Here is a 12,644-nt window from a genome sequence, read left to right as displayed (position 1 = left end):
TAGCGCACTACCATTCACCAGGGCCCATGGGAACCTGCTCAATAATAGTGCACTGCATAGGGAATAGGGTGGCATTTTGGGATGGACTCATGACTATATAGATGGGAAGGTGCATTACACTACAACACCTTTCAATATTGTCAATGCCATGGCAGTAGAGATGGGCGCCCTACAGCGTTATGTTAACGGCCCATCAGTTCCAGGTTATGAGCAGCTCAAAGCAGACAGACACCAGGGCCCCAGACGGCCGGGTCACTGGGTATTTACTGTTATATTGATCTGTGAGGAACAGCTACAGAAACAGGCCATCAATCTGGCTCAAGTCCCTGACCTTCGCAGAATAAATTAAAAAGATGCTGAGTATCAGTGGAAATCTGATCATCTCATAAGGAACAGTGCCAGCGGTTAGGAGTTTGTTCCATCGTTTGCTTGAAGTGGAGGTGATGTGACACAATCAATGGAGACAATAGAGAAGCCGCAAGCCAAGCACAAGTTCACAAGAGTTATTAGGGCGATGGCAGGGAATATCAGGCATTCATATTGACATAGTGAATAGTTGTAAATACTACCTCCACTACGTAGCTGTTAACTGTAGGGACAATCATAAAGAATTTATACTTGATTTATTGACAGATTGACTCCCATCTAAACCACACAGGCAGCCCCATAACATTATTGCTGCATAGATATTTTGACGGCATACATTTAGTTACCGGTGTATATTTGTCCCACATTTAGTCATGAATCCCCCTCCATGTAATAGGTGAACCTGACAGTCTCTCCTCTGGTCCAGCTAACTGCTGTTCATGATGCAGCAATGCTGCCATCTGGTGGCAAGATATCAAATTGTGTACTACTGGAATTAACAGAATACAGTACGTGTTGGTTAAGATACAGTGACAGACATATACAAAAAGGTGAGTACTACCTTTCTGGTACAAAATATACTGCATTTAATACACAAAGTAATCATTAGGAAGATATGTATTGTAAAAATGACTAAACAATTTCAAGATCATTCTATGACAGACAGAAGGAAGTTGTCTGTTTTGACGGTCAATGTTTCAAATATACATTCAACAGTGAAAAGAACTTTGACATTAGTTATAAACACAACGCAAATGAATGTACCGAAGACGATCTGTCGTCTGAACAACACATGAAAACTGACTGACTGCAGAGTGAAGTGGTTCTTCAAAGACAATGTTCCAGCATGTTTAAAGGAGGGAATTGAGCAGAACATCAGAGTAATAAAGACTGGTATAAATGTCTGACAATGTGTCTGAAACAGATCAGTGCAGAAAGTACGGACGGCTTCATCCAGACCACATCTAATAAAACCCTTCACAAACAAAATAACACACAAAGAGAAGTACTGGTTGTAACTATTTCTCAAGTAAACAAATTGACACAAAAACTAAAGAACGACAATAAACTGTCAACATCCAGAACTCACATTAATCTTATCTTAAAATAGAAAGGGGAAAGACTGCCATTGAAAAAAGTGCATTTTCGATCAAGCAAACTCCAAAACAGCTTCCTGTCTGTGCCTCCTTCTTCTCCCATGGCACTATGCTGTCCACATTATGGCAGAGGGCTCAGAGTAGCTCTTTGTCAATAGGAGAGGTACCATTTAGCAAACTCCAAAACAGCTTCCTGTCTGTGCCTTCTTCTTCTCCCATGGCACTATGCTGTCCACATTATGGCAGAGGGCTCAGAGTAGCTCTTTGTCAATAGGAGAGGTACCATTTAGCAAACTCCAAAACAGCTTCCTGTCTGTGCCTTCTTCTTCTCCCATGGCACTATGCTGTCCACATTATGGCAGAGGGCTCAGAGTAGCTCTTTGTCAATAGGAGAGGTACCATTTAGCAAACTCCAAAACAGCTTCCTGTCTGTGCCTCCTTCTTCTCCCATGGCACTATGCTGTTCACATTATGGCAGAGGGCTCAGAGTAGCTCTTTGTCAATAGGAGAGGTACCATTTAGCAAACTCCAAAACAGCTTCCTGTCTGTGCCTTCTTCTTCTCCCATGGCACTATGCTGTTCACATTATGGCAGAGGGCTCAGAGTAGCTCTTTGTCAATAGGAGAGGTACCATTTAGCAAACTCCAAAACAGCTTCCTGTCTGTGCCTCCTTCTTCTCCCATGGCACTATGCTGTTCACATTATGGCAGAGGGCTCAGAGTAGCTCTTTGTCAATAGGAGAGGTACCATTTAGCAAACTCCAAAACAGCTTCCTGTCTGTGCCTTCTTCTTCTCCCATGGCACTATGCTGTTCACATTATGGCAGAGGGCTCAGAGTAGCTCTTTGTCAATAGGAGAGGTACCATTTAGCAAACTCCAAAACAGCTTCCTGTCTGTGCCTCCTTCTTCTCCCATGGCACTATGCTGTTCACATTATGGCAGAGGGCTCAGAGTAGCTCTTTGTCAATAGGAGAGGTACCATTTAGCAAACTCCAAAACAGCTTCCTGTCTGTGCCTTCTTCTTCTCCCATGGCACTATGCTGTTCACATTATGGCAGAGGGCTCAGAGTAGCTCTTTGTCAATAGGAGAGGTACCATTTAGCAAACTCCAAAACAGCTTCATGTCTGTGCCTTCTTCTTCTCCCATGGCACTATGCTGTTCACATTATGGCAGAGGGCTCAGAGTAGCTCTTTGTCAATAGGAGAGGTACCATTTAGCAAACTCCAAAACAGCTTCCTGTCTGTGCCTCCTTCTTCTCCCATGGCACTATGCTGTTCACATTATGGCAGAGGGCTCAGAGTAGCTCTTTGTCAATAGGAGAGGTACCATTTAGCAAACTCCAAAACAGCTTCCTGTCTGTGCCTTCTTCTTCTCCCATGGCACTATGCTGTCCACATTATGGCAGAGGGCTCAGAGTAGCTCTTTGTCAATAGGAGAGGTACCATTTAGCAAACTCCAAAACAGCTTCCTGTCTGTGCCTTCTTCTTCTCCCATGGCACTATGCTGTTCACATTATGGCAGAGGGCTCAGAGTAGCTCTTTGTCAATAGGAGAGGTACCATTTAGCAAACTCCAAAACAGCTTCCTGTCTGTGCCTTCTTCTTCTCCCATGGCACTATGCTGTTCACATTATGGCAGAGGGCTCAGAGTAGCTCTTTGTCAATAGGAGAGGTACCATTTAGCAAACTTCAAAACAGCTTCCTGTCTGTGCCTCCTTCTTCTCCCATGGCACTATGCTGTTCACATTATGGCAGAGGGCTCAGAGTAGCTCTTTGTCAATAGGAGAGGTACCATTTAGCAAACTCCAAAACAGCTTCCTGTCTGTGCCTTCTTCTTCTCCCATGGCACTATGCTGTTCACATTATGGCAGAGGGCTCAGAGTAGCTCTTTGTCAATAGGAGAGGTACCATTTAGCAAACTTCAAAACAGCTTCCTGTCTGTGCCTTCTTCTTCTCCCATGGCACTATGCTGTTCATATTATGGCAGAGGGCTCAGAGTAGCTCTTTGTCAATAGGAGAGGTACCATTTAGCTTAGGAAGGCTGATTGAGTTTAGTCATGTTCTGCTGGCCGGATAAGACCAAATTCTCCAATATGGAGAGCAAGGCCTCTTGAATACAGCAGACAGCACTATTAAAGAAGAGCCTCGTCAGCATTGGAAATGTCATATAGCCTCCTAAACAGATGACTATGACCAGAGAAACGCTGAACAAGATGTGGGATCTGTAGTGATGACAGCGACATCATTCTTCACACTGTATGTATCTCCTGCATATGAAGTCACCAACGTCCATCTAGTCTCTTCCTCCCGAGTGGCGAAGTGGTCTAAGACACTGCATCTCAATGCTAGAGGCGTCACTAGAGACCTTGGTTTGATTCCGGGCTGTATCACAACCGGCCGTGATCAGGAGTCCCATAGGGTGGCCCACAACCGGCCGTGATCAGGAGTCCCATAGGGTGGCCCACAACCGGCCGTGATCAGGAGTCCCATAGGGTGGCCCACAACCGGCCGTGATCAGGAGTCCCATAAGGTGGCCCACAACCGGCCCAGCATCAGGAGTCCCACAGGGTGGCCCACAACTGGCCCAGCATCGTCCGGGTTAGGGGAGGGTTTGCCCGGGGTAGGCTGATATTGTAAAATTAAAATTTGTTCTTAACTGACTTGCCCAGTTAAATAAAAATGTATAAATAAATTCCTTCAGCCATGTAGCTGTAGGTGCCAAGTAGTCATGAAACAGAAGACGACGAAATGAAACAGAGTAGGCACTAGCTCAACTTGTCCAATAAGAAACGCCCATTTTAGTTATCCGTTGCAAAATGTTTTGCTACAGTGTGCTCTAATGAACAGAACCCAGGCTACCACCTCTCTGAACATGACAACACTATAGGACAGCCTGGAGGCCCAGGACATCAGACTACCATCCATGTGGAGGCTGAGCATCTCTGTTGACGTTGGCCAGGCTGTGAGCCAGTCTCTTAGTAAACAGAACATGTGATTTACCACAGTATGAACGGGTCGTCTTCAACAGCTGTTCTTCCAGTGGGACCAGCAGGGAGCTCACAGGATCCTCCCTAAATGAGTACTGAGACATAGAGCATTCTGTTATCAAACAGGCACTACGTGAAGTCCACACTTCTAGATATCTACTGCAGCTGTGGCCAGAAATTCATTACATTTTAGTCATTTGGCAGAAGCTCTTATACAGAGCGTCTTACAATCAGTACAATTCACCATTTTACAATTCACATCATTGCCTGCTTTTAATGTGTGATCAAATAGACAGGGAGTGAAACATGTTTAATAGTTGTATAAAGCCTAAGAAAGACTTCCAACCGTTCTTTTCATTGGAATAAATGTCCATGAAGCTGCTGAGGTGATGTAGAGAGAGAAAAATCCCACCTTATTATCCTCCTCGGTCCAACTACAGACACAATCAGTCTCCTCTTCCCAATAATGGAAGTACCTTTACAGCCCTCACAGGAAATCAAAGGGGATGACTATTTTACGTCCTCTCGTTTGGTTTAGTCCCTGATATCGGGTTACTAAAAGTTAAGCCCCCCCCCCCCCCCCCCCCGGTCACAAAGCTCCATTTCCAATGTGTGTGTTGTTTTTATGAGGATGACGGAGCACTGTGCCAGTGGAGGCTCTACATGAACCATCAGCACTAAAACTTTACTGCTCTTTCCTGGGCCTTGGTTTAACTGTGGCTTTAATACTCTCACATATTATGTATGAGGTGTGTGTGTGTGTGTGTGTGTCAGGCGTACTGAGAGGCAAGGACGAAATATTGACCAGGCATCTTTCTGATGGACGCTCGACCCTTAGTTATAGGGAAGCAATACGAACCTGGACATTGATGATGTCATTAAACACATGCCCAGTGTCGTCGATATCATTAAAACAACTGTGATCAGTTAGAACACATCCTGATGAGGAAATCTGTTTCGCTCAACACTAAAACGTGTGGAGATCTGCATAGACGTGGTCTGGACGCACAAACAAACAGTTCCTTACACACCTAATACACAATCAATGAAAGACAATCAAGTTGTTTTACCATCTGTAAACCCTGATCTGTGATCGTTGAGTTGACCTGCCGTATGGCATCGTAGACAACACTGATCTGTGATCGTTGAGTTGACCTGTCGTATGGCATCGTAGACAACACTGATCTGTGATCGTTGAGTTTACCTGTCGTATGGCATCGTAGACAACACTGATCTGTGATCGTTGAGTTTACCTGTCGTACGGTGTCGTAGACTACACTGATCTGTGATCGTTGAGCTTACCTGTCGTATGGCATCGTAGACAACACTGATCTGTGATCGTTGAGTTGACATGTCGTATGGCATCGTAGACTACACTGATCTGTGATCGTTGAGTTGACCTGTCGTATGGCATCGTAGACAACACTGATCTGTGATCGTTTAGCCTACCTGTCGTATTGCATCGTAGACTACACTGATCTGTGATCGTTTAGCCTACCTGTCGTATGGCATCGTAGACGGCCCAGAAGGCGGGCTGAAATACTGCTCTGTGATCGTTTAGTTGACCTGTCGTATGGCATCGTAGATGGCCCAGAAGGCAGGCTGAAATACTGCTCTGTGATCGTTTAGCCTACCTGTCGTATGGCATCGTAGACTACACTGATCTGTGATTGTTTAGTTGACCTGTCGTATGGCATCGTAGACTACACTGATCTGTGATTGTTTAGTTGACCTATCGTATGGCATCGTAGACGGCCCAGAAGGCGGGCTGAAATACTGCTCTGTGATCGTTTAGTTGACCTGTCGTATGGCATCGTAGACTACACTGATCTGTGATTGTTTAGTTGACCTGTCGTATGGCATCGTAGACGGCCCAGAAGGCGGGCTGAAATACTGCTCTGTGATCGTTTAGTTGACCTGTCGTATGGCATCGTAGATGGCCCAGAATGCGGGCTGAAATACCGCTCTATGAGCGTTTAGTTGACCTGTCGTATGGCATCGTAGACGGCCCAGAAGGCGGGCTGAAATACTGCTCTGTGATCGTTTAGTATACCTGTCGTATGGCGTCGTAGACTACACTGATCTGTGATCACTTAGTTTACCTGTCGTACGGCGTCGTAGACTACACTGATCTGTGATCGCTTAGTTTACCTGTCGTACGGCGTCGTAGACTACACTGATCTGTGATCGTTTAGTTTACCTGTCGTACGGTGTCGTAGACTACACTGATCTGTGATCGTTTAGTTTACCTGTCGTACGGTGTCGTAGACTACACTGATCTGTGATCGTTTAGTTTACCTGTCGTACGGTGTCGTAGACTACACTGATCTGTGATCATTTAGTTTACCTGTCGTACGGAGTCGTAGACTACACTGATCTGTGATCGTTTAGTTTACCTGTCGTACGGCGTCGTAGACTACACTGATCTGTGATCGTTTAGTTTACCTGTCGTACGGCGTCGTAGACTACACTGATCTGTGATCGTTTAGTTTACCTGTCGTACGGTGTCGTAGACTACACTGATCTGTGATCGTTTAGTTTACCTGTCGTACGGAGTCGTAGACTACACTGATCTGTGATCGTTTAGTTTACCTGTCGTACGGTGTCGTAGACTACACTGATCTGTGATCGTTTAGTTTACCTGTCGTACGGAGTCGTAGACTACACTGATCTGTGATCGTTTAGTTTACCTGTCGTATGGCGTCGTAGACGGCCCTGAAGGCAGGCTGTTTGAGGTCATGGTACACTCCTCTGTTCCCGTGCAGGATAAAGATACCCTCCTCCTCCGCGGAGCCACAGTTACTGCCGTAGATACAGTGGTCTGGACGGTAGTTCCAGTGGCAGGGGACTTCCAAAAGACACTCTGGAGAGGGAGAGACAAGGGCTAGTTTAGAGGGGCACAAAGCCAATACTTCTGGTTGTCTTATGGCCCTGGAGCTTAGTTGATCATCTCGACACACATCTTATTACCCAGGTAAACAATAAGACAAGACACTGCTGCCCTGCAAGGCTGGAGCTGGGATACCTGCCACAGCTGTTACATTTAAAAGGTTCATGTTTCTAATCAAATCACATTTTATTTGTCACGTGCCGAATACAACAAGTGTAGTAGACCTTACAGTGAAATGCTGAATACAACAGGTGTAGTAGACCTTACAGTGAAATGCTGAATACAACAGGTGTAGTAGACCTTACAGTGAAATGCTGAATACAACAAGTGTAGTAGACCTTACAGTGAAATGCTGAATACAACAGGTGTAGTAGACCTTACAGTGAAATGCTGAATACAACAGGTGTAGTAGACCTTACAGTGAAATGCTTACTTACAAGCATATAACCAACAATGCTTTAAAAAAGTGTTATGTAAAAAACAAAAGATAAAATGAACAAATAATTAAACTGCAGCAGTAAAATCATATCGAATGATGTGTTAAACAGCTGTGTGTTGAGAGTTGAGTCTCTCCAAGGTTGTGACTCCTTTCTAGGGAGTTGTTCCTAGCCACCGTCCTTCTACATCTGCATTGCTTGCTGTTTGGGGTTTTAGGCTGGGTTTCTGTACAGCACTTTGAGATACCAGCTGGTGTAAGAAGGGCTTTATAAATGAATTTGATTTGATGTTTCTACTATAACAACCATATACACTGTCTATATGTAATGTGTCTCATCATGTGGTGTAATAAGGGAGGTACTGAGCTGTGAGTCTCACCAGGGTTGTGATGGAAGATGATGTTGAGCAGGTCCTGGTCTCCCCAGGTCATGTTTAGTTTATATTTCTGCAGCAGGGGCATCAGCAGCTCCTCCCACCTCAGACCCACTGACGTCATGTCATTCTGATCACACAGAACAGGACAGAGGGTGTGTTACATTGTGGAAAACAAGCTAAGTGTCAAATCAAAGTGCCTGTGCAAACATCTTAAATTATGATGTTTGTTTGTCATTCATTCAACAAGGATAAATTTATTGTAGAAAATCTCGATTCTCCCATCTCTGGATGACATTATATCTGACTATATTGCAAAGGTGACATTTGCTGGTCAAAGTTTATTTTACATCTAAATGTATTGCAATGGTGACCTCTGCTGGTCGAAGTTTATATTACATATGACTGTATTGCAGTGGTGACCTCTGCTGGTCAAAGGTTATATTACATCTGAATGTATTGCAATGCTGACCTCTGCTGGTCGAAGTTTATATTACACCTGAATGTATTGCAATGGTGACCTCTGCTGGTCAAAGTTTATATTACCTTGAAGTATGTGGCCCTGATGCGTGTCATGTTCATGAGCATGACTCCAGAGTTGATGCCCGTCCTGCCATAGTAGGGGTGGCGGGCGAAGCGGCTGTACCAGGCGATGCGTGGCTCCTCGTGCTCCGGCGCCATGGCGGCCAGCTGGGTAGCGTTGAAGTGAGCTAGCAGGGACCACAGAGCGTCTACAGGCTGGAGGAACAAGCTGTCCGAGTCCACGTAGACTAGAGAATCCACCTCCTTTAGGATGAGCTGGGGAACAGAAACAGAGGTTAGAGGTCAGGAACAAGATGTCTGAGTCCACCTCCTTTAGGATCAACTGGAGACAAGAGAGAATCAGAAACAGACAACCCATTTAGCAGTGTATACATGTACAGTAACATTTTTACTCCAAGATATTATTCTGAGGCCCTGGAAACCATCATCACGCTAATATTTAATTAAACAAAATACAATTTCTCCAGCTATGAAACTCACAGGTAGGAATAGTCTCTGAGAAGCACATGGTTTGAAGAGCTTCTTCCACTCTCCAGCATTCTCACGGGGGAAGGTGATGGGATACAGAGTGTAGTTAAACCTGGAGCGGAACGAACCTGGCCACGACTCTAACTAAACACAGAACAAAGCAAACAGACAAGTGTTATTACACAGAGGTTTTAAAAAGAGGTATACTCAGAGGTTTATAGACAGGATAGATAACCTCTAGGCCACGCGTCACACTCATTCCACGGAGGTCTGAGTGTCGGCAGGTCTTCGCTCCTCCCTTGTACTTGATTGGCGAATTCAGGTCACTAATTAGTAAGGAACTCCCCACACCTGGTTGTCTAGGTCTTACTTGAAAGGAAAAAACTAAAACCTGCAGAACCTGGGCCCTCCATGGAGTTAGTTATACACCCCTGGTCTAGGTTATACACTGAGTACACCAAACATGAGGAACACCTTCCTAATATTGAGTTCCATCCCCTTTTTCCCTCAGAACAGCCTCAATTTGTCAGTGAATGTGAGGTGTGGAAAGCGTTCCACAGGGATGCTGGCCCATGTTGACTCTACAAGGTGTGGAAAGCGTTCCACAGGGATGCTGGCCCCTGTTGACTCCAAATCTTCCTACAGTTGTGTCAAGTTGGCTGGATGTCCTTTGGGTGGTGGACCATTCTTGATACACACAGGAAACTGTTTAGCATTTTAATTGTATTTATTTAACCTTCATTTAACTAGGCAAGTCAGTTAAGAACAAATTCTTATTTTACAATGACGGCCTACCCCGGCCAAACCCTCCCCTAACCTGGACGGCGCTGGGCCAATTGTGTGCTGCCCTATGGGACTCCCGATCACAGTCGGTTGTGATACAGCCTGGGATCGAACCAGGGTCTGTAGTGACGCCTCTAGCACTGAGATGCAGTGCCTCAGACCGCTGCGCCACTCGGGAGCCGTAAGCTCATCATATTAGCATTGCGGTTCTTAACACAAACCAGTACGCCTGGCGTCTACTACCGTTCCCAATTCAAAAGGCACTTCAATCTTTTGTCTTGCCCATTCACCCTCTGAAGGCCACATATACACAATTCATGTCTCAATGCTTAAAAATCCTTCTTTAACCGGTCTCCTCACCTTCATCTACACTGATTGAAGTGGCTTTAACAGGTGACATCAACAAGGGATCATAGCTTTCACCTGGATTCACCTGGTCAGTCTGTTATGGAAAGAGCCGGTGTTCATAGTGTTTTCTATTCTGTGTGTATCATGTACACTGGACCAAATGGGACTTTATTGAAGCCTATATGTTAGAGTTGTGATGTAGATGCTGTTACATTATCATAGTAGGACATGATATTACAACGTCATTATCACATCTCATTACTACCACATTATTATGCTTCCAATCACAGGCTATAGGCCTTGTAGTGCATCCAGTCCAACTCACAGCCTCTATAAAGCTGGCGTGCAGCTGGTCTTCAGCGAAGATGTGTAGGCACAGTGGTTTGATGCTGAGCATAACAGCAGACTTCAGCATGGTGAGAGTCTCCTGTAGTCTCTGTCCGCAGGCCACGACAGCCAGGTGCATGGCTGCAGCCGTCCTCACACGGCCCTCTGCTTTCCTCATGATGTACCTGCCAATAAAGACAAGTATGCTACAGTCAAACCAACGTTTGTTTCATTTAAAAGGTTAAAACCTTTGTCAATGATTTGTGCCAGGTTCACCAACTGGTTCGGAGGATTTGAAAAGGCTATTCTTCTTCTCTCATCACACAGCAATCCAGATGCCTGTCACCGCCAGCTAAACCTGACAGCCGACAGAGATCCCTTGCTTGACTGAAGAGAGACAAAGCAGCAAGGTGAGCATTTAAAAGTTGTTGTAGGAGAGAAGGGGGTGTGTTCGTCTAGGCAACCGGATTTATCTTGTTTGTCATTCACACTAGTCTGTTGACTGTAACAAACTGTTAAAGGCCATAAGCACCCGTTTAATTGCATATCCTGTTGCTTAGCAATCCAGCAGAGACCACTGAAGTTGGCCAACAGATATTTAACTTCCATTTCAACAACTACAATCTGTTTTATTATTATTATTATTGTTATTATTATTATTATTATTATTATTATTCAGTGGTAATGCTTTTCTGGTGTAGACTACCGACTCATGCCCACGTGTGTTTGTCTCAAGACATCTGTAACTAGTATTTATTTTTATGTAACCTTTATTTAACTAGGCAAGTCAGTTAACTAAGAATACTTTCGTATTTACAATGTCGGTCCCCTAGTAGGTCAGCCAGCACCACCTCAAAGTGTTGGTCAAAAGGGTGAAGGAAAACCAATCAGCTATGAAAATAAATCGGTGTCACTCTTGATGTTGTGGAAATAACTCAACAGTCAAGTCACGAAGAAATATATGTTATTGAACCTCAATGCGCGCTAGTGAACCTAATTCAACCAGTCAACTTTCCCGCAGAAAAATGCGTATGTTTCTTTATTACAGGTACATACACGCTATATTGAGCTTGTTTCGCTATATTGAGCTTGTTTCGCTATATTTACATTTCTTTGCGAGAAGCAATTGATCCTAATGTAGTTGTTTGGGCTGGAACTGCAAGTACACAGTGTCCATGACCATAGTGAACGTGGGAAGGATGCAGAAAGTTAACCAGAGGAATGGTTACAATTAGTCTTGTCGCAGTATATTTGTTGATACTGATACTATTGTGGAGACACATCTGTCAATGGTGCACATTCCAATACATTACTTGCAGAGGAAATATTTGTTCACCAAGAAAGTTATGCATTCGTTTAGTTTGAAGCCTTTTTAAGTGTATTACAATCTAGCTATATAATAAGCAGTGTAACTATCACCCAGTGTACCAGTGTTGATCGCCTGGTTCTGCTTCGTCTGGGCCTCGCCTGGTTTCTTGTCCAATGTCGCTTCGCTTAGAGGCCGCGGCTCGATGGAGGAAAGTCTTCTCACCCAGTCCTCCTCCGACCGACAGATCTGAATAAAATAGTTTACTATACACGTACAAGGCCGAGAACACGGCAAACAACATGCACACGAGGAATGCACGAATGTAACGCCGCATTATTAAAAGTAAAAGCGCTTTCAGAACTCAAACTCATGACACAGAACGAAGCTGGCTGCTACCATTCACACTGCAGGCAAGACACTGTTCTGTGAGAACCATTGGGGGAAGGGAGGGGTATAAATAACAGTGATTCCCTTTCCCGGTCTGTGTGTGACTCTGAGAAGTAGGCTACACAATAAATATACTTTTCAAAACCACATTCATGAGGAAATATCAGAGCATCCTTCTGATATTACTGATATGTTTTAATTGTCGACCTATAATAAACGAAACTGCATTGTATTTGATGTGGGTTAGAGGTTATCCACTAGATGACGCTATCGGTATGTAAAAAGGCTGGCTTTTCATCCTCGGTAGCCACCGGAGGGCCAGACAAAGGA

At 44.6% G+C, this 12,644-nt stretch overlaps 1 protein-coding gene across 1 annotated transcript; it reads right to left on the bottom strand.

Annotated features, from left to right (window-relative positions):
• Positions 1–4,142: 4,142 nt before the first annotated feature.
• LOC139398199 (glucoside xylosyltransferase 1-like) lies at positions 4,143–12,644 on the bottom strand. The gene is made up of 7 exons (XM_071144320.1): positions 12,047–12,644; positions 10,617–10,803; positions 9,173–9,304; positions 8,696–8,947; positions 8,156–8,279; positions 7,140–7,312; positions 4,143–4,544 (listed from the first exon to the last, which is right to left on the bottom strand). The coding sequence occupies exons 1-7, from the start codon at positions 12,259–12,261 to the stop codon at positions 4,377–4,379; spliced, it is 1,251 nt and encodes a 416-aa protein (XP_071000421.1). The 5' UTR covers positions 12,262–12,644; the 3' UTR covers positions 4,143–4,376.

The sequence above is a fragment of the Oncorhynchus clarkii genome, unplaced genomic scaffold, assembly GCF_045791955.1.
Source record: "Oncorhynchus clarkii lewisi isolate Uvic-CL-2024 unplaced genomic scaffold, UVic_Ocla_1.0 unplaced_contig_10913_pilon_pilon, whole genome shotgun sequence".
Lineage (NCBI taxonomy): Eukaryota > Metazoa > Chordata > Actinopteri > Salmoniformes > Salmonidae > Oncorhynchus > Oncorhynchus clarkii.
Note: the sequence above shows the minus strand (reverse complement) of the source record. Positions and strands in the feature narration are given on the sequence as shown.